Source organism: Mastacembelus armatus, chromosome 14, assembly GCF_900324485.2.
Source record: "Mastacembelus armatus chromosome 14, fMasArm1.2, whole genome shotgun sequence".
NCBI lineage: Eukaryota > Metazoa > Chordata > Actinopteri > Synbranchiformes > Mastacembelidae > Mastacembelus > Mastacembelus armatus.
In genome coordinates this window covers 7,701,024-7,723,552 of record NC_046646.1, presented here as the reverse complement: position 1 = coordinate 7,723,552, position 22,529 = coordinate 7,701,024, and the positions used below count along the sequence as shown (strand labels likewise).

At 38.8% G+C, this 22,529-nt stretch overlaps 1 protein-coding gene across 2 annotated transcripts; it reads left to right on the top strand.

The window, feature by feature from the left end:
• Nucleotides 1-970: 970 nt before the first annotated feature.
• On the top strand, nucleotides 971-14,098 carry kif4 (kinesin family member 4). 2 transcript variants are annotated; one of them, XM_026329356.1, is made up of 31 exons: nucleotides 971-1,056; nucleotides 2,112-2,256; nucleotides 2,426-2,540; nucleotides 2,779-2,969; nucleotides 3,115-3,204; nucleotides 3,345-3,511; nucleotides 3,941-4,035; nucleotides 4,204-4,323; nucleotides 5,202-5,377; nucleotides 5,488-5,549; nucleotides 5,637-5,769; nucleotides 5,927-5,985; nucleotides 6,292-6,397; nucleotides 7,211-7,285; nucleotides 7,552-7,734; nucleotides 8,084-8,187; nucleotides 8,292-8,436; nucleotides 9,040-9,150; nucleotides 9,322-9,405; nucleotides 9,577-9,690; nucleotides 9,864-10,019; nucleotides 10,121-10,218; nucleotides 10,816-10,945; nucleotides 11,039-11,209; nucleotides 11,306-11,425; nucleotides 11,541-11,618; nucleotides 11,903-11,995; nucleotides 12,416-12,577; nucleotides 12,898-13,023; nucleotides 13,442-13,546; nucleotides 13,823-14,098. In XM_026329356.1, the coding sequence occupies exons 2-31, from the start codon at nucleotides 2,134-2,136 to the stop codon at nucleotides 14,006-14,008; spliced, it is 3,678 nt and encodes a 1,225-aa protein (XP_026185141.1). In that variant the 5' UTR covers nucleotides 971-1,056; nucleotides 2,112-2,133; the 3' UTR covers nucleotides 14,009-14,098. The 2 variants fall into 2 exon arrangements, with proteins under 2 accessions (XP_026185141.1, XP_026185142.1); XM_026329357.1 differs by lacking the exon at nucleotides 971-1,056 and adding an exon at nucleotides 1,071-1,205.
• Nucleotides 14,099-22,529: the final 8,431 nt, after the last annotated feature.

Genomic DNA, 22,529 nt, shown 5'->3' with positions numbered 1-22,529 from the left:
AGCACTGGTTTTGGGAGTGGTGGAGGCTGAGCCAGACATCTGGTCACAAGATTGGTCAAGATCATGGATTGAATATTACCCATCACAACTGAGCTGTCTATGCTTGCTTGCTCCATACATTCAATAAATCCTCTAATGCAGAAATAGGACAATGTTTGGGTACAGGAGAATCTTTTAGCATAATTGTAGAAATCGATAGAATTATGGAAATATTCATGCCTCTTATGAGAAGCACAAAAATGCAATGTCAGTCCAATTGATTGTTTGCTTAGCTCTCCTTGGCCTGCAGAAACCTTGTCATCACATTATATGGATTCAGCTGTTGTCCTTTCTGGCTCTCAGTGTAATGACCTTTTTCTTGCAGCCAGAACAGAAGAATCACACCACATTTTCCTCTGTAGGCTAAAAAGTCATCTGATGAAGTCAGCCCACTCAGCTCCATCCATCCATCCATTATCAAGACCTGCTTATTACTATTTCGGGTCACAGGGATCTGGTGGAGCCTATCCCAGCTGTCTTTGGGTGAAAGGCAGGGGTATACCCTAGACAGGTCACCAGTCCATCACAGGGCCACATAGAGACAAACAACCTCACACACTCACACTCACTCCTATGGGCAATTTAGAGTCACCAATCAACCTGACATACATGTTTTTGGACTGTGGGAGGAAACCAGAGTACCTGGAGAAAACCCACACAAGCACAGGGAGAACATGCAAACTCCACACAGAAAGGTCCCTGATGGGTTTCAAACCAGGGACCTTGCTGTGAGGGAACAGTGCATCTATTCATCTACTAATTGAATTTTATTTTATTTTATTTTATTTTATTTTATTTTATTTTATTTTATTTTATTTTATTTTATTTTATTTATTTTATTTTATTTTATTTTATTTTATTTCTACCCTGTAGGGTGCAGTGACGCTGCCGAGTTGCGCTGACTGTACTATAAAGGTAGAAGAAGAAAGAGGAGGCGGGGCTGGGCGTTTGAAAGTGGCGGGCCGGAACAACATCTCACAATAGAGATCCTCTAAACACTTCGACAAAGGATAAACGGTTAGTAAGTTGTTTGCAACTTAAGCAACCTTAGCTAATTTTTTTTATTTATTAAAGTAGTCGGATTTTCATTGGCAGCAATAGTCGTGTATAGGTCGAAATCACGGTTTAAAGCTGACACTGGAGGACGTAAATAAAGCAACTTAACGGTAATGCAGTCTTTTCGTGAACGCTATAACTCGTTAGCTAACTGCTTTTTAATTTGACTGGACCTAAATATCAGCCGTCACCCGGGCTAAAGACCCTTTTTTTATCCACTATTATCGTATCAGTGACGATAACGATGTACCGTGTTCAAAGCTTGGCTTGATTTGCAGGTCGTCTTCACTGTGAAATGGGTGACACCAGGCCAACGGTCATTGGCCGACAATGACAACACTGTCACATTTTTAGACAAAGTAAAAACTTACTTGTTGTAGCTCCACCGTGTCGTTATTCTGTCGTTACAGCAAATGAGATACATTGGGATGTAACATCTGCCTCTGTTTAATACTAAACCAACTACATAGTGTCTTTCACATTATGTCACACGGAGACAGTTATTTACACCTGTAGGATAATACGTCTGCACAATAATAGGAACAGTACGTTATAACTTATGTTTTAGGGTTTTAGAGTTTTTATTCCCATCTGTAATCATGGCATTTGTGAAGGAGTTGGGTGTCCAACAAGAGACCGGTGATGTCTTTATTCTCAAATATGTACTCTATGTGTTGATGTTGATTTACAGCAAATGCATGTAATACTCAGGTAGTTAATCATAATATTCACAATTTACATGTCGACAGGTTTTAATGTTTTGTTGGTATTCTACAATGACACTTGCATTCATGTTCAGATATTTCATGTAGTCATGTCATCACTGAAAAGAAATTTTGCCTTTTAAAAAGAGGTTGGAAGTCATTGTATCTTGATATCTGCCATTGCGGTCACTGTCAGCACTGTTTAGTTTTAGAGATGTCTCTAATTCAAACAAAGGGTTATCAAAGTATTCTTTCCAGCAATATTACCTGGCTTCATTGCCAGTTCTTCATACTTCTTTTTTCACTTACCAGATATTTGTTTGCATCTTGCATCATGGTAAATGAGGAGGCTAAGGTGATCCCAGTACGGGTTGCCTTGCGATGCCGTCCATTGGTACCTAAAGAAATCGGTGAAGGATGTCAGTGCTGTCTCACTTTTGTGCCAGGGGAGCCACAGGTCTGTGCTCAGCAGTTTACAATTATGTATTGTGTGCATTTATTCATTTATTTGTGTTTATCATCAGTTATATAAATGTTACTATAATCCATTTTTATTGTATGTACCTCCACTACACCATATGAAAAAAAATATTAAAAATTAAAATTGCTTATGTGTTATTTTTCAGGTGATTGTAGGCACAGAGAAGGCATTTACCTATGATTATGTTTTTGATCCCACTGCTGAACAAGAAGAAGTTTTTAATACTGCTGTGTCTCCATTATTGTGTGGGCTTTTCAAAGGTAGCTATATCTTTCAACATGATGATTTAAAGAATTCAGTTAACAGTGATTTATCAATTTCAGTGGAAAAAATAGTATTTTTGTTAATGCCCCTTTCCCGGGATGTGACAGCATGCAAATGAAAATCCCAGTAGATACATCTGAAAAAAATCTAACAAAATTAGCAAAGAATAAGTTTTTAAAATAATTATAAATAATGAACCATTAAACCGTTTAAATTATATTGTTCTTTTTGTAGGCTACCATGCCACAGTTCTTGCATACGGACAGACTGGATCGGGAAAAACCTTTTCCATGGGAGGAACATACACGTCTGCTCAAGAGAATGATCCTTCAGTTGGCGTTATTCCACGAGTTATCAGAAGGATTTTTGAGGAAAGGAAGAAGAGGACAGACTGTGAATTCTATCTCTCAGTATCGTACCTAGAGGTTGGTGGAAATATGCTATTTACACTGTGTAAATTCTGTTTTGTGTGCCATGTAGAAATGTATTGTTTTCCTTGGCATCCAGCAAACATTGTGTTATTGCATGTTGGCCTTTGGAAGGAATTCAAGTTTTTCTTTTTCTTTTCAGATCTATAATGAAGATATATTGGACTTGCTGTGTACATCTAAGGATAAACCTACTATCAGCATTCGTGAAGACCCTAAAGATGGCATTAAGGTGAGTGACTGACAACACGTATTAACCCATGTTTTGGAAGCTCATAATAAACCAAGACAAACCCCAATAAACTGCATGCATGTCTACCTGTGTATATTAGTGTAAGTTTTTATTCATTTTTAAAATATCCTAATTTACAGATTGTAGGTTTAACTGAGAAGCAGGTGTTCTCTGCTGACGAGATGGTGGGCTGTCTGGAGCTTGGAAACTCTGCTCGTACTGTGGGCTCTACAGCAATGAACGCTGCTTCTTCACGATCCCATGCAATATTCACTGTCACACTGGAGCAGCGGAAAACAATAGACAAGTCAGTTTGTTGGCTTCTCACACTAGCATTTGACAGAGCATTTTGACATGGCTCCCTATGAAATAGTTATATAACATTAAAACTACAGTGGGTATGTCCTTGTCAGGTTAAAAAGAGTTAGTATGGCTGATAGCTGATGAAAGAAACAAGGGTTTTACAGAGGTATCAAGGGACAACTGCATTGCTTTTAGTAATATAAAATTGTAAGGTGCACTTTCCAAAGCAGGACTCTTAGCTATAGATCTATAATAAGAATTAATTGTAATTGAAATGGAACAGTTTCATCTCAGTTGTTGTGATGAAAATGATATGATTTGATTTTGACCAAAACTCATTAGATGATAAAATGACTGTATGTTAAAGCCCCAGTTATGAGAGAGCATTTTCAAAATATCCTGTGTTAAATGTTTGTGTAATCTTTTGTTGTAGGATTGACTCTGTTGTTTCAAAGTTGCACCTTGTTGATCTGGCTGGTTCAGAGAGACAAAAGAAAACCAAAGCAGAGGGAGATCGTTTAAAGGAAGGTAACTGAAGTGCATTTCTGTGATTTATTCATTTAAAAGTTGTCAACCCCCAACTTATACTTGCAGTGATGCATGCTTCAGTATAAAATGTGTGTTGTCTTTTTGTGTTGTAATTGTGTCCTTAGGAACAGTGTGTTTGTTTTTGATGCTGTTCATTTTCACCTTCAGGCATCAGCATCAACCGAGGCCTTTTGTCTTTGGGTAATGTGATCAGTGCCTTGGGAGATGAAAGCAAGAAAAATGCTTTTGTTCCTTACAGAGACTCTAAACTCACCCGTCTGCTGCAAGGTAGGCTTTAAGTAAGAATGTCACTAACCTTGTGCTCTCTCTCTCCCCTAGTTTGTGCTCTCTCCCTCTCTCTCTGTTCTCTCTGTACCTTCTGCAGGTGTCCCTGGTCCTGGAGCTGTATATCGCTGATGTGCAGTTACTGGTCCCACCAACCTGCAGTGTCTATTTGTTGTTCTTTTCTCTCTGCTCTATCCACTCACTCCAACCGGTCGAGGCAGATGGCCGCCCAAACTGAGCCCGGTTCTGCTGGAAGTTTTTTTTTTTTTTTTTCTTCCGTTAAAGGGAGTTTTTCCTCTCCATTGTCGCCAAGTGCTGCTCATAAGGGAATTGTTGGGTTTTTAGTTTTAGTTTTTGTAAAGTGCCTTGAGATGATTTGTATTGTGATTTGGCGCTATACAAATAAAATTGAATTGAATTAAGATGTTCATAAGCTACAAATGGCTCATTAGGTCAATCTCATATACAATTATTACATTTAGGACCTTCAAATGTAAGCAAATCATATCCAGAAAGCATGCAGCATGCCTCCTGCTTTTGTTTGCTTTGATTACTGTATTTTGAGGGACTATAAGTCACACTTTTTTTTTTTTTTTTTTTTTTTTTACTCCTCTGGCTTTTCCTTACATTGCGAAGCGACTTATATGTGTATATTTGTTCTCACTAGCATTAGAATGTATCTTGACTCAGTTGACAATAATACTGTACTACCAAAAAAGTAAAAAGGCCTATCTTCATGCTGAACTCTAACTCCTAGTGTAATACAAGTGAAAATGACACCTAAAAGAAAGAACTATACTGCATTGTACAAGATCGGTATATGATTTCACATCTTACCTGTTTAACGCAAAAATTGCATTCTGTTTCTGTCATTCCATCAGATTCTTTGGGCGGGAATAGTCACACTTTGATGATTGCGTGCGTAAGTCCTGCAGACTCAAACATGGAGGAGACCATCAACACCCTGCGATATGCTGATAGAGCTCGCAAAATTAAAAACAAACCTATTGTCAATATTGACCCCAGAGCTGCAGAAATGAGCCGCTTGAAACAACAGGTACAGAAATTGCTGCAAGATAAACTTAGTTAATTGACTTGCTTATAAAGGACAGAAATTATATGATTCACAACCTTCTTTTAAAATGTGTCTTCATTCATACTATTTAGGTTCAAGAACTGCAGGTGATGCTACTTCATGCCCGTGGAGGAGTAGCTCCAGTGCTGTCTGGGTAAGAACCAAAATTTCACTCACATTGTGACAGCAGGATATAAGATGAATGCACCCACGCTATATATTACTTATCCCTCTGTTACAGGCCTGAGCCAGCAGAGAATATGACAAAGCTGTTGGAAAAGAACCGTGCTCTTCAGGATGAGAACAATAAGTTAAGCAGGGAGCTGAGTGAGGCAGCTGGACAGACTGCCCTCATGTTTGAAAAGATTATTATGGTGAGACATATTGGAGTATGTCTAATGTCTATTCCAAAACTCTTAGTTGAAAATTATGACAATACCACTGGAGAAAAATGTGTCCCTTTGTATCCATGGGTAGATTAAACCAGTTAAAAGGATAATCATGTTACATCATGTTTGCTTTATTTTACAGTCAGAACAAGAAAATGAGAAACTCCAAAGCAAACTGGAACAACTTCAGCACCATGCAGCGTACGTTTACTAAGGCATGAAACCAGGAGGCCTTTGAAATGGATCTGATGAAGCATGAAGAGGACTAAGAAAACAAGCTTTTCTTGTTAAATGCTTTGTTCAGATTTTAATGGCCCGAGTGTTTTTTCTCCTCTCTTCATAATGTCAATTATTTGTTGTATGCTGTTAATCAGTGTGTAACAGGTTTTGGTACTGAAGGACTAGCCATTGGTTGGTTTTTAACAGCTGAGGAAATCACTGACATACAAGAATTATTGAGCAAGACATTAATTATGCTGATCCACTCTTTGTTTCACTTCATTTCAGATGTACAGTAGATCTTGAGAAAGTGTTGGAAACACTGGAGGACCAGGAATTGAAAGAGAATGTTGAGGTGATGAGGAACCTGCAAGATGTCATCTTAGAGCTCAAGGTACACAAGTCAGCTTAAATAACAACGCCAAAAGACAGTAGTGTGTACTAATGCTGAAACTAGTGTTATATTTGAACTTTCAAAGACTAAATTCATTTGTTATAATACAAATATATTAAATGAACACTATTAATTGTTAGCAGCTACACCAAATTCTTTTTGTAATTGTTTCGAATCTGAACTTATATGGATGAAGCCCTTTGAAATTCTGCAGATTTGGATGTTACTGTATTTTCCGGACTAAAAATTAGTCTTTTTTTTTGTTTTGTTTTTTTTTTTTTGTTTTGTTTTGTTTTTGTTTTTTTTACTCCTCTGGCTTGTAATGCGACTTATAGCGAAGTGACTTACATGTGTATATTTACAGTTATTTTGTGAAGTAGTCACTAGCTTTACATGGCACTCTTGACTCAATTAGAGATAATACTGTACCACTGAAAAAGTAAAAACACAAACGTTCACACTAAACTATAAGTCCTAGTGTAACACAAGTGAAAATGCCTCTCAAAGAAAGAGCTATACTGCAGACTCCAAACTGCAGGTAAAGGTTTTTAACTGAAACAAAGTTTGGAGTACACACCAATGAAATATCATAATGCATTTCTGCTTGCTGTTATGCCTAGCCTACATTTTTCTTGGCTAATTTAGACTATAATTTGTATATTTAGAAATGCACCTTATATATGTTTTGTTGTTTGTTTGTGTTCAACAAAGCTGTTTATGCTAAAAGCAACTTATACTCCAGTGCAACTTATAGTCTGGAAAATACAGTAATACTGTTTTACTGCATTGTTTTGTTTTGTTTTTTTTTCCTAGAATGAGAGTGCAGGCATTGCTGCCTCCATCGATGCTATGGCCGCAGGCGACAACGTAGCTGAGGGTTCTGAGAACGTCAGTAAAAACTCAGCAGATGAATCCCCATTGATAATGCTGTTTTAAGTGTCTACATTAATTGATAGTTAATGACCGATACATAACAAAACCTCTATTCAGTAAAAGATAATAAAATTCTAGTCACTGAACATGTACATTTTGTACAGTTCTTTATGAAATAACTAGTATATTAATCAATCTTAGTAACACATTTCTTTTAAAAATTAAATACATTTTTGGAGATTAAAAATTAAAATGTTTTCCATCTCTGACATATTAAACAGGGTGATAATGCCATTGTTGATAAGAACTCCCCAGAGGCCTTTACAACCCATCATGCACTGCGGCAGGCCCAACTTTCCAAGGAACTGATTGAGCTGAACAAAGTGTTGAGTTTGAAAGAAGCTTTTGTGAGGAAAATGTGCCAGAATGACAGCCAGTTGGAGCAAGTTGAGTCAGTACACCAGGTAAGAGGACTCTCACCACGTCAGTATCAGTTACTTAATTAGATGCTTAGTGTAATTATATATTTTTTAACATAATGAATGCATTTAATTTGCAAAATGTGAGCATATTTGAAATGTGTGTAATGCAGGTAAAATGCTCTACAATCCACTAGATAAAAGGAGGGGTGTGTAGTGACTCCCATACTAACTTCTATATGAGGTTCCCAAGTTGAAATGGGTTAAGTTTAAAACACAGTCCTTTTCTATGATTTTTATTTTTTATTATAGGCCATATTTTATTTTTTATTTTTTTTTACATTATTGATAAATAATATGTCTGTTTTAATCTTCTTGACATTTTGTTCTACAGAAAAATGTACAGACTCTACAGTCAGCAGTCGATTCTCTGCAGAAGGAGAAAGAGGAACTCATCTTGGCCCTTCAGTCTGCAAAGAAAGATGTTAACCAGGCCAAGTATGAACACTTAAAATGTATTTGGTTGTGGCATAAACATACCTGCTATAATTTTTAAGGCTAATTATGAAGTAAATTGATTTGATTTGTAAAATGTGCATCAGGATTAGTGAGCAGCGGAGAAAAAGGCTTCAGGAGCTTGAGTGCCAGCTTGGAGAATTAAAGAAGAAGCTGCTTGAACAGTCCAAACTGTTGAAACTCAGAGAGACCTCGGTACAGAAAATTAGCAAGCTCATGCAGGATATACAGGTATCAAGCGATTTATTTTACTGCTACTCGATGTTCTGATGAGTCTGACGCTATCGTTTCTTGGGAAAGGATGAATACTATTGTGGATGTAATTGATTTTTCTAAAATATCTGTGCTGTACCAAACATGCTGATAAAAGTTTACACCTTTTTTTTTTTTCTTTAACCAATACAAAAATGAATTTTAGTGGAAATTTTTTGTCATTGCTCATGGGATGCAAAACATCAAGGTTTACATCACATCTACTATAATGTTACATCAAAATAATATGTTACATCATAGTTGAGAAAGTATACCAATCCACTACAAACTCTACTGAGTTAGTCAGACATGTTACTGTCCCATTCATATACCAGGTAAACATGAATTTGCTGTCTTAATGAAACAATACAATATATACTAAAACATTTTATTTGGTAACACATATAGTAAGTACCAGAAAGCTGTGATAATATCTGTAATATATTTTGCCATTTTAGTGGTCTAAGGTAAAGTTATTTCTCAAAAAGTGCTGCTTTGGCATAGAGCATTGCTAATGACTACTGAACGCAAACGTAAGCCAGAGGTTTCGCATCCAAGCACAGTAATGCTGCGCTCTCACAGGCTATGAAGACCCAGCGTACACAACTGATGAGGCAAATGAGGGACGACTCAGAGAAGTTCAGACAGTGGAAGAGCAAGAAGGAGAGGGAGGTTCTGCAGCTAAAGGAGAAGGTAGGTGGAGATCAAGTTCTTGAGACATTGTAGGACATTTCTGACAGGTTATTAAATCCACTCAGTCAAGTGTTATCACAAAATTATCTGCCCCTTTATACTAACTGATTTAGTTTCCTTGCTTTTGGTAATATCAGTGACTGTTTTGTTTGTTCTTTTCCTGTTTTACAGGATCGGAAGCGCCAGTATGAGTTGCTTAAACTTGAGAGGGATTTCCAGAAACAGGCCAATGTCCTGCGTCGTAAAACTGAGGAGGTGAGGCGTCTTTGTCTTTGGCTGTCCTAGTCTGTCCTGTCCTAAAACTGTCATTGTTTCTCAGTCTGCCAGCAGTCCGGTTTGAATATCAGTCTCATGTCCAACTGCCACAATTAAATGTAACTGGAAATGTTTTAAATCAACTTATTTTGAGTTTTCACTTCCCCACAGGCCGCAGCAGCAAACAAGCGGCTGAAAGATGCCCTACAGAAGAGAAGTGAGGTGGCAGATAAGCGCAAAGATGCTCAGAACAAAGGAAAGGAGGGAGCTGCTGCAAGAGTTAAGGTAGGAAAACCTGCTTCTTCTCTGTAGTTGTAAGGACTTCAGTTTGGTCCATTAGACTAAAAAGGCAATAAGCAGTTGGGCAGGCATGACATGTTTTGAGGTAATTGAGAATCTTGACAGATGTTGTATATTTAGATTGTTGGCAGTTGTCCTGTCGTTGATTCTGTGATCAGGCATGGCTTCTGGATGAAGTGGAGGTGATGGTTAGCACTGAAGAGGCTAGGCGCCACCTTGGTGATCTGCTGGAGGACAGAAAAGTCCTGGCTCAGGAGATCAGCCACCTCAATCAGCAAATAGAGGCTGGGGAGACACCTATTCCCAAAATCAGGGTGAGTTAAGAAATTAGTATTTTTACTTGGTCATGCACAAAACAGAATAACTGATACATCCAGTGCACCAGCAGAGTTGAAATGTTTGTATTTCTGTGCAGCGTCGGACACTGATACTTTCTGAGCTGGAGACTCACAAGATGCTGGAAACACCTCTGACCAAGCAGGTTGAGAACCTCAAGACAGAAATGGGCCTCAGGTGAGTGACAAGAAACCAGCTCTGTTGATTTGATTTGATCTTTGCATTTTAATTACCTTCAGATGGATTTTGGATTTAAAATTCATATTAAAAATCTATCCATCCGATCCCTACTACTGTCTGCTCTGTAAGGTGTGTCACCACTACAGGCGGGAAGTGGAGGGTGCACATTTTGTAACACACGATGTCTGTGTACTGTTTCTCTGAGGTTAAAGGAATAGTTGGTTTTAAAACAATATTGATATGTCTTTATGTATGTGAGAATAGGTCACTTTGCCTATTGTCCACACTGACGCTGAATGTTTCCACTCAGAACGTCAAAACAATGAGAGACAAAACTTAGAACTTTTGTTCTCTTAATAAGCATCACTCAGTTTGTCTGAGGCTGAAATGCAGTTTCTGTTGTCCCAGCAAGCTTCAGTGCTTTTCAGTGCTGGAATCCATTGGAAGGTTGCATCGATATCCTTTTTATTTGATGTCTTTACATAAGCTTTTGTGATTCTTTCAAACCACAGTCTTACAATAGGTTGTTACAGTAAAGTGATTTTTGCTGTTCAGCTGAGGGATTGTTAAAATCAATGATTTGTACTTTGACAGGAATGCCCAGATAGCAGACCTCCAGCAGAAGATTCTTGCTGCAGAAAACGAGGGGCGTTTGAAACAGCGCATAGATGGCATGACAAGCATAGTGGACACCAAATGTGCCCTTAAATTCTTGATGTCTGAGGTGTCACATTGTTTTCTAGAAAGTCTGATAATGCATAATTTTGTAATTCTGTTGAATTTCCTCTGTTGAATTTGCATTTCTTTTCTCATTCAGCTGGTGTCTGCCAAAACAGCCACTGCCAAGCTGGAGAGCGAGCTCAAACAGGAGAAGGGAAATATAATGGATTTAAAGAAGATGCTGTCTGATGAGAGAGATGTTATGTCAACCATGGACATGGAGCACCAGCAGCAGTTATTGGAACTAGAGCAGAGGCATCAAGAGAAGGTGCTCATATCTGGTGTTTATATGCCAGTTTGGATCTCATGTTGGAGATGTGCACATTTCTGAAATATTCTGAATATTCTGATATGTTTTGTGCAGGTGCTGTACCTTCTTAACCAGCTACAGAACAAACCCATTTGTGGAGTGTCAGATGAAACAAAGCAGAAAGATGAGGAGAGTTCAAAGGAGAAGGAGCTTCTCCAGCGCCTCAAAGTTCAGGTTTGTTTCCACTAGCTCCAGAGAAAAGTTTTTCCACCCCCTCACTGTGCATTTCTCCTTGTTGTAGGGGAAATCATGCCACTAATCAAGTGCTTCATTTTAAACTTCATTTTAGGAAGAAGAACTTGAAAAGCTGCGAGAATTAAATGAGCAGAACCAGAAACTGGTGGAGCAAAATGACCAGTACAGACAGGTAACTCAATAAGTCCAACATTCCTGGATTGCATTGTTTTTCATTTTATTTGAGTGTTAAATTCAAATTCAAAGTTACAAATGACTAGATCAAGAACCTGAGGTCAACACCTGCTGAAAATAAGCACGTTTCATGTAATCTTCATGATCCCATGACAAATAATTTAAAATGGTGGTAACTGAAGTCTGACTGCAGGTCTGGGAAATTTGCCATAGAACAGCATTACTGTGTAAAAATGTGCTGTATTTGTCTTTTTTTAAAGCTGTGTGACTGTTTCTCCACAGAAACTCTCTGTGCTAAGTGATAAGAAAATCCTTGTACCTTCCCAAACCAATGAAAGGAGTGCTAATGATTCGTTTGAGTACATCCTTCCAAAGGTTAGTTACTGCAGATGTTCTCCCTTCCTGTTTATTGTATGTTTAAAGGTGCTTCAGTGTTTGTTTTTTTCCTTTATTTTAGTTTTATTCGTAGTCACTTAGAATGTTTTTGTCAGGGCCAGTATGTCACAGAAAGAATGAATTGATAATTCAAAGAATGAATGACTTCACTACATGGCAGGTCTGGTAGCTGAACTCCTGAGGTAGACACCATTTCTAGTGACTTACAAAACTAAGACTTCATAGATAGCATGAAGCATGTTAGGTCACTGAAACTGAAAGGTAAATGACCTTTGCAATCAAAGATGCAGAGAGTTATTTTGGGGTTGAAAGACTTTCCATGTAAATTGAAATGTTGATTGTCGGTGTCTCACTCCCAGTGTATCGACTCTTCTTTCCTTGTGTTCTCTCGAATGAAAGCCTAAAGGAAAACGCTTCAGCGCTAAAAAGCAGCAGAGTGTGGCCATCGCCATTGAAGACCTGATGTCTCCTGATGAAGAGGAGGAGGAGGACGAGGACGAGTGGCGTCCTGACAAAGCTGAGAGGGGATGCAGAATCTCAAAAAAAGCGAAAACAAATGGGGTAAGCCTGGGATGAGAATCTGTTCATAGACCTGGACTGTCCACATTGCTTGCCAAGAGATGGTCAAAGCTTAGAACGAATCATATCCAATCATCTCATTTCATGTCATAGTGCCACAGCACTATGCAAAATGCAGTAGGTATACAAGCAGTAGTAGAGTTTTGATTAGAAGTGTCTGTTAAATCATTTTCTTTAAAAGTAATAAACCTGCATACAAAATGTGGATGTATTATACTGGTATGTTATTAAAACCAGATCTGGATAGTTGAATTACTGTGATGCAGAGAGGCCTTGATTGTAAACAGTTTCTCTTCCTGTAGTGTGCATGTAAGGGTCACTGCAGCAACCGAATGTGTAGATGTCGCAAAGGACAGATGGCTTGTGGGGAAAACTGCCAGTGCAACCGTGACAAGTGTCGCAATATGAACGACCAGACACCTGCTGAGGTAAGTCTGAACTTCAGTGTCTGGCTGTGAGAAAGAATTTGATGGTTTTGGTGGAATATTAAAATTTCATACCACTTAGGCTGTTCTTTACAGCTTGAGACACGCCTGTCGCACAGTTTTAGGCAAGAACATTTTTAATGTGCAAACAGTAATTGCAAAAAACTATTTTAAGTTTAAGATGCTCCTTTGAGCACAAGACATGGCCAACTGCCATCATATTTAAAGTGTAAAATCATGGCGCATATAAATGAATTATATAGTAATTTCTAGTGGAACACCTGAAACCAGACTCCGAACTGAAGTTATTGGATTGATGTTACGTTACACCTGTTAATAAACCATAATAACCAGGTATTCTTATGTAAATACATGCAGCTAAACATACTTTGGTCTGTTTTGGACATTTGACTCTTTTCAGGGTTTAGCTGGTCTCCTGAGAGACTCTGTCTCCCCTCAGGACCCCCAGTCAGTCAGCCCTGACATGACATTTTTCAAACCACCATCTTGTTCACCTACTAAGAAGGTGAGCTGCCTCCTGAAAACTCAACAAGGCAAAAGATTGTCATCAATTCAGTGGCCCTGAGAATGATTGACACGCATGCAAATAATATTGTATCAATGTATTTGAACAGTGATTGATTCTTTTCCTTATTAATTTGTCTATCCTTCAATTTTATGTTGATTTCAACCAGGTCACGACCCTGAACTAATATTTTTAACATGTATTTTGACAAATGGAACCTGAATGGATGTGATGCAGAACTAAAACTAATGTATTATTATTATTTGCCATTTTAAGGTGCTTAAAGAAATCGGAGAAATGGGATACATCACTAGTGACATGAAAATGTCAGAGGATGAAGACAAGAGCGGTGAAGAAGAGGAGAAGACCACTGTCAGCTTCCTCAAGAGGAAGAAACGCATTCTGACTAGTTTTCAGAACAGTTTTTTCTCTGGATGCACTCCAGTCAAAGAGGAATTCTAATAAGATAGAGCCTGGCCTCGTTTTTATTTGATAAAATGTTTTGTGTAGTAAATATGTTTGTTTGTTTGTTTTTTTTTTATGTGACTAAACCATTATTTCCTTAGTGTTTTACAATAAAATTTTTTTTTTTTTTTAATAAAAGGTCTATAAATGCTATTGAATGGTGTTACTGGAATACACAATTAACTCAAGATGCCTGTATGTAATTTAGTTTGTGTTACAAAATGTCTCTCCATAGGATCAGACTAAATTTACTTTGCTAGTATGTCAATCAAACGCCCACTCATCTACAGTTTTAATGTTCAATATTAAGGCAAGGCAGGTGTATTTATATAGCACAATTCATACACAGAGTAATTCAAAGTGCTTTACAGAGATAAAAGACAGGTTAAAAATACATAAGCAGGAATAAAAATGAGAAGCATGCCATCTCTTTTTCACCACATTTGCCCCTTATGATATCGACTATCGGACCATATTTGTGGGTCCCCCTACTTTCAGTTTGTCCCATCCCTGATGGACTAAAAGTACCTCAACACAGACTATCTGCGGAGACGATCCTGAGTCCCGGACTCTTACGTCTAGGATCGAGTAGACTACAGCTGGAGGTTCCAAACCCCTTATTTAAATCTACAGCTGTTTAGACCCGTATTCTAAGGATAACACTAAAGCGCCTGGGTTCCTAACCCAATTCCTGACCCAATTGGCTTTAGATTGAAGGTTCCTAACCTAATCATCTTAGAGTACTGACTGTGAGAATGATTGTTTCCCCCAACAGGACAAAAGTAGTGACAAAACAGTTTTTCTTTTTTTTTCTTTAAATTAATATTAGAGGAAACTGCGTGCAGATAAATCACTTTGGATAAAACACTTTCAGTTGTCATATGCCACACTAAAAAGAAAGGTTTTTAGCTTGGACTTAAACATTGCCAGAGATGAGGCTTGTCTAATATCATCAGGAAGACCATTCCAGGTTTTAGCTGAATAGAACTGAAGCAACACTTCTCCCTGTTTAGTCCTGACTCTGGGCACGAGCGGAAGGCCTGTCCCTGATGTTCTCAGAGTTTGAGATGGTTCATAGGGCATCAACATGTCAGAGATGTAATGTGGTGCTGAGGCATGAAGAGACTTATACACAAGCAGTGCTGTTTTAGTCTATTCTCTGAGAGACAGGAAGCCAGTGCAGCAATCTGAGAACAGGAGTAATGTGGTTGTACTTCCTGGTTCTAGTCAGGACCCGAGCAGCAACGTTCTGAATGTACTGTAGCTGCCTTACAGCTTGTTTTAAGAGCCCCGTGAGCAGGCCATTACAGTAGTCTAACCTGCTGGGGATAAATGCATGGATGAGTCTTTCCAAGTTTGGTTTAGACATGATCCCTTTGATTCTGGCAATGTTTTTGAGATGGTAAAATGCGGGCGATGTTATTGATTTAATGTGCTGTTAAAATTCAAGTCTGATCCATGATTCCCCTTAGATTTCTAACTTGATTTTTAAATTTTAGAGAGACTCGAGGTGACTGCTGACACTTTCTCTTTGTTTCTGAGGCCCAAAGATTTCAGTCTCGTCACTGTTTATTTGGAGAGAGTTGTTTTGCATCCACAGAGTGATCTGTTGCACAGTGAATCGACTGGTCCATATTCACCGGCTGTGAGTGAAATGTAAATCTTAGTGTCATCTGCATAGTTATGGTAGGACACATTATTGCTGCATATTAACTGACCTAAAGGAAACATGTAAAGATTGAACAAAAGGGGTCCCAAGATGGACCCCTGGGGGACCCCACATGTCAATGCCATTTAGTCTGAGACACAGTTACCAACTTCAATGAAATACTTCCTGTCTTCAAGATAGGACTTAAACCATTTACCAGTACCAGAGATGCCTATCCAGTCCTCTAACCTTTCTAACAGGATCACATGGTCCACTGTGTCAAAAGCAGCACTTAGATCCAGCAGTACTAAGACAGAGACTATATCAGTGTTTCTTGGATGGCTGCAGAGTTGGTATCTGCCTTGTGCAATTTATTGTTTGTTTAATACCCTGAATCTTGTCATTAAAAAATAATGCAAATTCATTACATTTAGATGTTGAAATTAGTTCCAGTGGCAATGGAGATGGAGGGTTTGTTAATCTACTCACTGTAGCAAACAGGACACGTGAGTTGTTACTACTGTTGATTTCAGAGAAATACATTTCTCTCTTTCTATGTAGAGTTTCATTGAACACACACAACATCTGCTTATAAATGTCACAGTGAAGCTGCAGCTTTGATTTACGCCATTTTCGTTCGGCCTTCCGGCACTCTCTTTTCTGTGCCCTGACCGAGTCATTTCTCCACGGTGGCTTTTGCCTGTTCCTGATTAATTTATCTTTAACAGGAGCAATCACATCTATGACATTTAGAACACTTGAAGTATATGAATTCAACAAATCTTCAACATGAGAGAAAGTGGTATTTTCAAACCTAATCATCTCCATAAACAGTTTCCTGGTGTTATCATTTATGTGTCTTTTCTGAATAAGTGTAGGTCCAGTTGTATCTTTGGGAATTATGGACAGATCAAAAAAGACACAAAAATGATCAGACAAAGCAACATCAATCATAGTGACATTAGAAGCGTTAACACCCTTAGTAATGACAAGGTCCAGAGTGTGACCTCTGGTATTGGTCGGCTCCCTAACATGCTGACTAAGTCTGTACGTTTCAAGGACGGCAGAAGGTTCTTTGGCATATCTGTCACAGGTCTTATCCACGTGAATGTTAAAATCACCTGAAATAACCAAACAGTCAAACTCTGTGAGGACAACTGAAAGCATCTCAGTAAATTCATCAATAACATTTTGACAGCATTGGGGAAGTTTGTAAATGATTATAAAAAGTACAGAGGGAGATAATTTTTGCTCCATTTTAAAAGATACATGCTCAAATGATAAGAACTCCCCAAATGACAGCCTGTGGGGAACCATATTATCCCTAAAAAAGGCACAGACGCCACCACTTTTTTTGTTTTCTTGTGTTTCTGATAGAAATGTAAAATTAGGTGGAGTGGATTCAATAAGAACTGCATTTGCTGTTCTGCTATCTAACCATGTTTCTGTTAAAAACAAAAAATCAAGATTGTAAGAGGAAATAAAATTATTGATTAAAAATGATTTGTTGCATAATAACCTGACATTGAGCACTGCAAGTTTCAAATTAGTTTGAGTAGGAGTTTGAGTTCTATCTGTCTGCAAAGGATTTGAATTAGATTTCTCTGACATAAATTTGCAGAATGCATTGGGTAAATCTTATTTCTCTGTATTTACCAAACTTTTTCTGTTACCTATCAAGACTGGGATTGAAACAGCTACTTGCATACTGGGCCCTGGCTTTTCCTGGAGAGTGCCATGACTAACAGTATTGCAGCCTGGACCCAGCACATATCAGTTCGAGCTTACTGTGCTGTTATCAGGCTGTGGAGAAAAAGAATGATTTCGGTGACGGCGTGGAGAAGGGGGTGGTCGATGCTGCAGTTGTAATTATTGAAGCAGAGCTTGCATGCCGCTTTGATGGGCTTCTGGGTGTGAAAATGACACTGGGGGAGGAGGTCAGTTTGGGCCCAGTAGTGATGTGCTTCATCAGGTTGGCGAGGTTCTTGGTGATAGGGAATAGGATGCCCCGGGAAGATGGTGAACTAGGTAGGGTTTGCGGGGTTGTGGAAAGTGAATCCTCACAGACAGTGTCTGCTGGTGGAAGGGGTGTGGCCTCCTCATCTTTGCTCTGACTTCTCTCCATGTGAGAGTGTTGGTTCTGGATGTTTTGGTGTTTCTTCGTTTTGTTTAGATTCCCCTCGTATCTTGTCCTTGGCAGAGGGAAGATTGTGGTCAGGAAGAAAAATAGGTTGGAGGTGAAAGCTTTTACTCCTGATTTATTTAGGGACAATCCGTCTCCCTTAAAGAGATGCCTGTGATCCCAGAAATTGTTAAAATTGTCAATAAAATGTACTGAATGGACATCACATGCCGTTGTAGCTGTCAGTTCCTCCTCTGACTGGTGGTAGAGGTCCACTGATAAAAACTTCTGCCTTTAGCGACCTTACTGTTTAGCAGATTATTAATGTCCTTTTTGAGGATTTCGGACTGCTGCTTCACAATATCACTTGCCCCTGTGTGTAGTACGAGGTTTTTCACAGTTGGGTTTTCTGCAACAATGCTCAGGATTTTGTCAGTAGTGTCAGAGACCATATCTTTTGCGAAATACAGCACTTTTGTGTTGTTACTGCACATCCGTCTCACATCTTTTATGGCAGAGTCGCCCACAATCAGAGTCTGAGGCCCTGTTTGCTTTCTGTCTTCTGATGTGCTTTCAGACCTTACCCCTCTCTGTGGATATGGGGGATTGTCCAAGTGATCAGATGAAGATCCAGGGTCCTGCAGTAGTGGAGCGAATCTATTTTGTAGCTATACAGTTGGTTCCTTAGCAGTTTTGTTGCTCTTTTTCCCTTTGGCTGTTATCCATGGCTGTGCTTTCCTCTGCACAGGAGTTGAGGAGGATGATAATGATCTGTCGCATCACAGATCTCTGGGTGCTGAGTTCTGCCTGTTGCTTGTCCTCTCATGTCAGAGGGAAGTGATTTAGTCTTTGGCTTTGCCCCCAGAGAGCGTTCCAGGGAGGACTGATACCAGTAGTTTTATTTACCCGGACACAACCCTCCTGTTGCTCGGTCTTGTTAATGCTAGTTAGCTGTATACTAGCATGCTCTTGTCTGCTACTATGATAGAGTGGTAGAGAAGTGTCCTCTTTCCCAAATAGTCCATCAATAGTTCATCTCTAAGGATCATTTTACAGTTCAGAAATAAACTTGGTCTTTGTTAAACTACAGTGTTTCTAAATTGCATTTTATGTTTGTGGCATTACAGGATTTATGTTATTTGTCTGGATAAGGCAGCTGTGATAATAAGTAGTAATAATAATAGCAGTGCAACAATGAATATTTTTTTATCTTTCACTTTTTCCTGGAGGTTCTGCAGGGACTCTGATGGCAGATACAGCTGTACTTGAAATTATTCAACCCCCTTTGCAAATTAGGTGTACTGACAAAATGTGCAAACCTTCAGGTGTTTGCATTGAAGAAATCAAACAAGAGCAAATTAAATAGCTCAGCTAATGTTACAAGAGCGAGTTAAATATTACAGCTATAAGCCAGAAAATAAAGCTACAGGATGAGCAAATCTGCGTGAGAGTGAACCAGCAGAGAAAACAGACACATCCTGAGGGAAATTTTTTATGAAGTCTCCCTCCATGAATACTAAAACTGTTTATTTTGTTAAAACAGCAGCATCTGAGAATGAGGTAAAAGGGAAACGAAAGGTCGTCTCCATTTGGAAGAATCACACTGTCACCCAGAAGAGCTGAGGAGGCAAGGGCTTGGTTTAGAGTGTTTTGTTTAGAGTTTGAGAAAGAGAAGAAGGAGATGATGAGGTGTAACGGCAGGGCAGAGGAGCACAGTATCAGATACAGAAGATTGGAAAGTGAAATAATGATTAAAAGTTAGGCTTGGGAGCGCACAGTGACACATCACAGTATGATTTGTTTGGATGGAATATATATCACATACATATGCATCAGAGGCCTGCTGCTGTTGTTGTAATGCATGCTGGTCACCTATGGAAGGTGCCACAGGTCAAAATACATCTTTGAAGTCTGACGTGAGATCATTTCAGCTTCAGAGGATATCTCTGAGAGGAGCAGGAGAGAGGTTCTTGCTTTCATATCAATTCAACCTTTTTTTTTTACATAACACAAACAGCGGGCAGCTGAAAATAATCTGTTCAGCAAAAGACAAGTTTAATTATACTAAGAAATAAAATCCACTATACATAAACAAGTCTTTACTTTTTTTATTTAACTAATATTTATTCCCTTCACAGCAAATCCATAGCTTACAGTGGGTACATTACTTTTACGCATATGAACTTCCTATGTCCCACCCTGACTCATGGTCTGTATTTTTCTTACAAAAATGAAAATGTATTATATCTTTCAGTTGTTGTCTTTGCTTGCAGGAAGAACATAGTCTCATAACTGTTATATATAAGTTTTTTTTCCCATATAGATTTATTGGCAGCTGTTATGTAAATGTCATCCAGGAGACGTTCATGTCTTCTTCTTCTAAACATCTTTGCTTGCTGTATTTCAAGAAAGGTGAAATAACACGAAGACAACTCAAAAAGAAAAGTATAGATTAGTGAATACTGAGATTAGATTAGATTTAAATCCTAAAGATTAATGCCCTCGCTGATAATGGCCTTGTAGGAGATTTGCAGGTGTTTGGCGTTCTGTGCCACTGTGTACATTTTGAATTGTTCAAATACGCAGCGCTGGATATTAGCAGATAGGGTGCGTAAACTGCAGAGTTGCTTGTTGTTGGTTTTTGTTGGTCTTACATATGCATCAGACGTGGTCACACACAAATAAATGTCTCATGAACAACAAAGATGACTTGCCTTCATATGTTGGTGTTTTTCTCATTAAAAAGTCAGGACTAAAAAATGTTGCGACATTCATGTTTACTATTGATTTAGGAATTAAATACTAATCCAGTGTCGAAAGCAGAAACGTGTAGGTGTGTGTTGGATTGGAGTTACCTGAGAAAAACAAAACCATACACTCATCAAATTCTGATTCAAATGTTGCTACGTCCTGATTGGTGTGTGGATGTCTTCTGACGTCAGCTGTTTCTCAGCAGAGCCCGCCCCCTGCAAATCAGAGCGAAGACAAAGAAATGAAATACACACGAGAAAGTTGAACAACTCTTCCAACACTGGCAGAAAATAGCTTTATCATATAGAAACCCATTCTTCTTCTTACAGAGTATCTTACTGAAGGTTGTGTTTTCACATACAAATAGGCCGCTGTGATGATCCCAACATTTCAGCACATAAGAATATGAAGAAATATGGATTGCTCTAATATGATGTCTTATAGATTTATCTTGACTTAAGGATAGAAACACTGAACTAGTCAACTAAAATGTGAAACCAATCCTGTTTGTTCTTTATCTGAGAAACATTAGTCATCAGATATCTGAGGCCTGGCTGTGTAAAGTACAAATGTGTTCAAAAAGGCTTGAAGAAGCAAACAGGCATCGTATGCCGCCACAAAAACGAAACGACAAAAGGATCTAACTGACAGGAGCTACAGATTGATTCAATCTGAAATTAGATTGACAAACTCAGAGAACACAAACGTTAAAAAGAACAAGATCTAGTCGAACATTTCTAAAGTGAAACAAGCCCAGCCTCTGTCTGTGTGTGACCTTGTGCGTGAGATAATGTCATCCTCAGCAGATTGGTGTAGTTATCTGATCTAAATTGCAGCTGAAATTATTATGACCGTCGAGTCAAAAGGAACAAGAAACAACTTTATCTGCCTGTCAGATTAATACTGTGCACATATTCTCCGTGTTACAGACACTGGACTCTGCACTCAGGCACACCAATCCCTTCAGCGTCTCAGATAAGAGAGCTGGAGTATAAGAATCAAAGAGGAGGCAGAACATATAAAAATGCTGTGACTTAGAAAGAAATTGTTTAATATTTCATATTTATGCTGCAGTTTCATAGTGTCCTGCTTCGATACATTGTTTTCCTCAAAAACCTTTACACCTGTTAGATCCACGGATGGCATCTTTATCTTCTGTTTACTGCAGTTTACTACAAGTAATTTGTGTCATATGTCATGTGCCGTGATAGCCCTGTTTATAGTTAAAGAATGACACGTCTGGTAGAGTTTATCCTTCTGCCTCATTTAGCACTTATTCATTTGTTGCCTGTGCCTGTGTTTTCATCCCTGCCTGTTGCAGTTGAAGTTGAATGCAACAGTAAATGTAGACTGGATCCTCATGCTGATACTTCAGGCCGGAGCTTGTGTCATGTTGCGTTTTCAACACAAACACAGCACAAAAAAAAAAAAAAAAAAAAAAGATGTGTAAAGAGCAAAATATGTTTTAGGTTTCAGATTGTACAGGTTGGTACGTTCCAACTTCAGGAGAGGTGGTTTTCCAGCAGCTTTAAGGACACATGCTGAGCACTACTTGGCAAGGTTTCCTTCACTCTGGGGTCCAACTCACACAGAACCGTCTTATTCGAATTCAGGTCAGGTGATTGTGGAGTCATCACCCCCCTTCTTAGTCAAATCGGGCTTATAGAGTCTGGATGTGTGTTCTGGCTCATTGTCCTGGTCATACTACCCCCAACCTCAAGTCTGTACTCTTAAAGCTCAAAGGACAGATTTCCCCTGATCTAATGTCCATTCCTTGTGTTTCTTGGGCCAAGCAGTTCTCGTCTTCTTACTCGCCTCCATCAGCAGTTGTTTCTTAGCAGCAGTTTGCCTGTGAAGGCCTGATTCATGGAGTCTCCTCTGAACAGTTCATGTTGAGCTGTGTCTGCTGTTTGAACTCTGAGGAGCACTGATGTGGCCTCTAATCTGACATGCTGTTTGTTGGTGATTTCAGATTTCTACTCTTGGTCTTTCTTTCC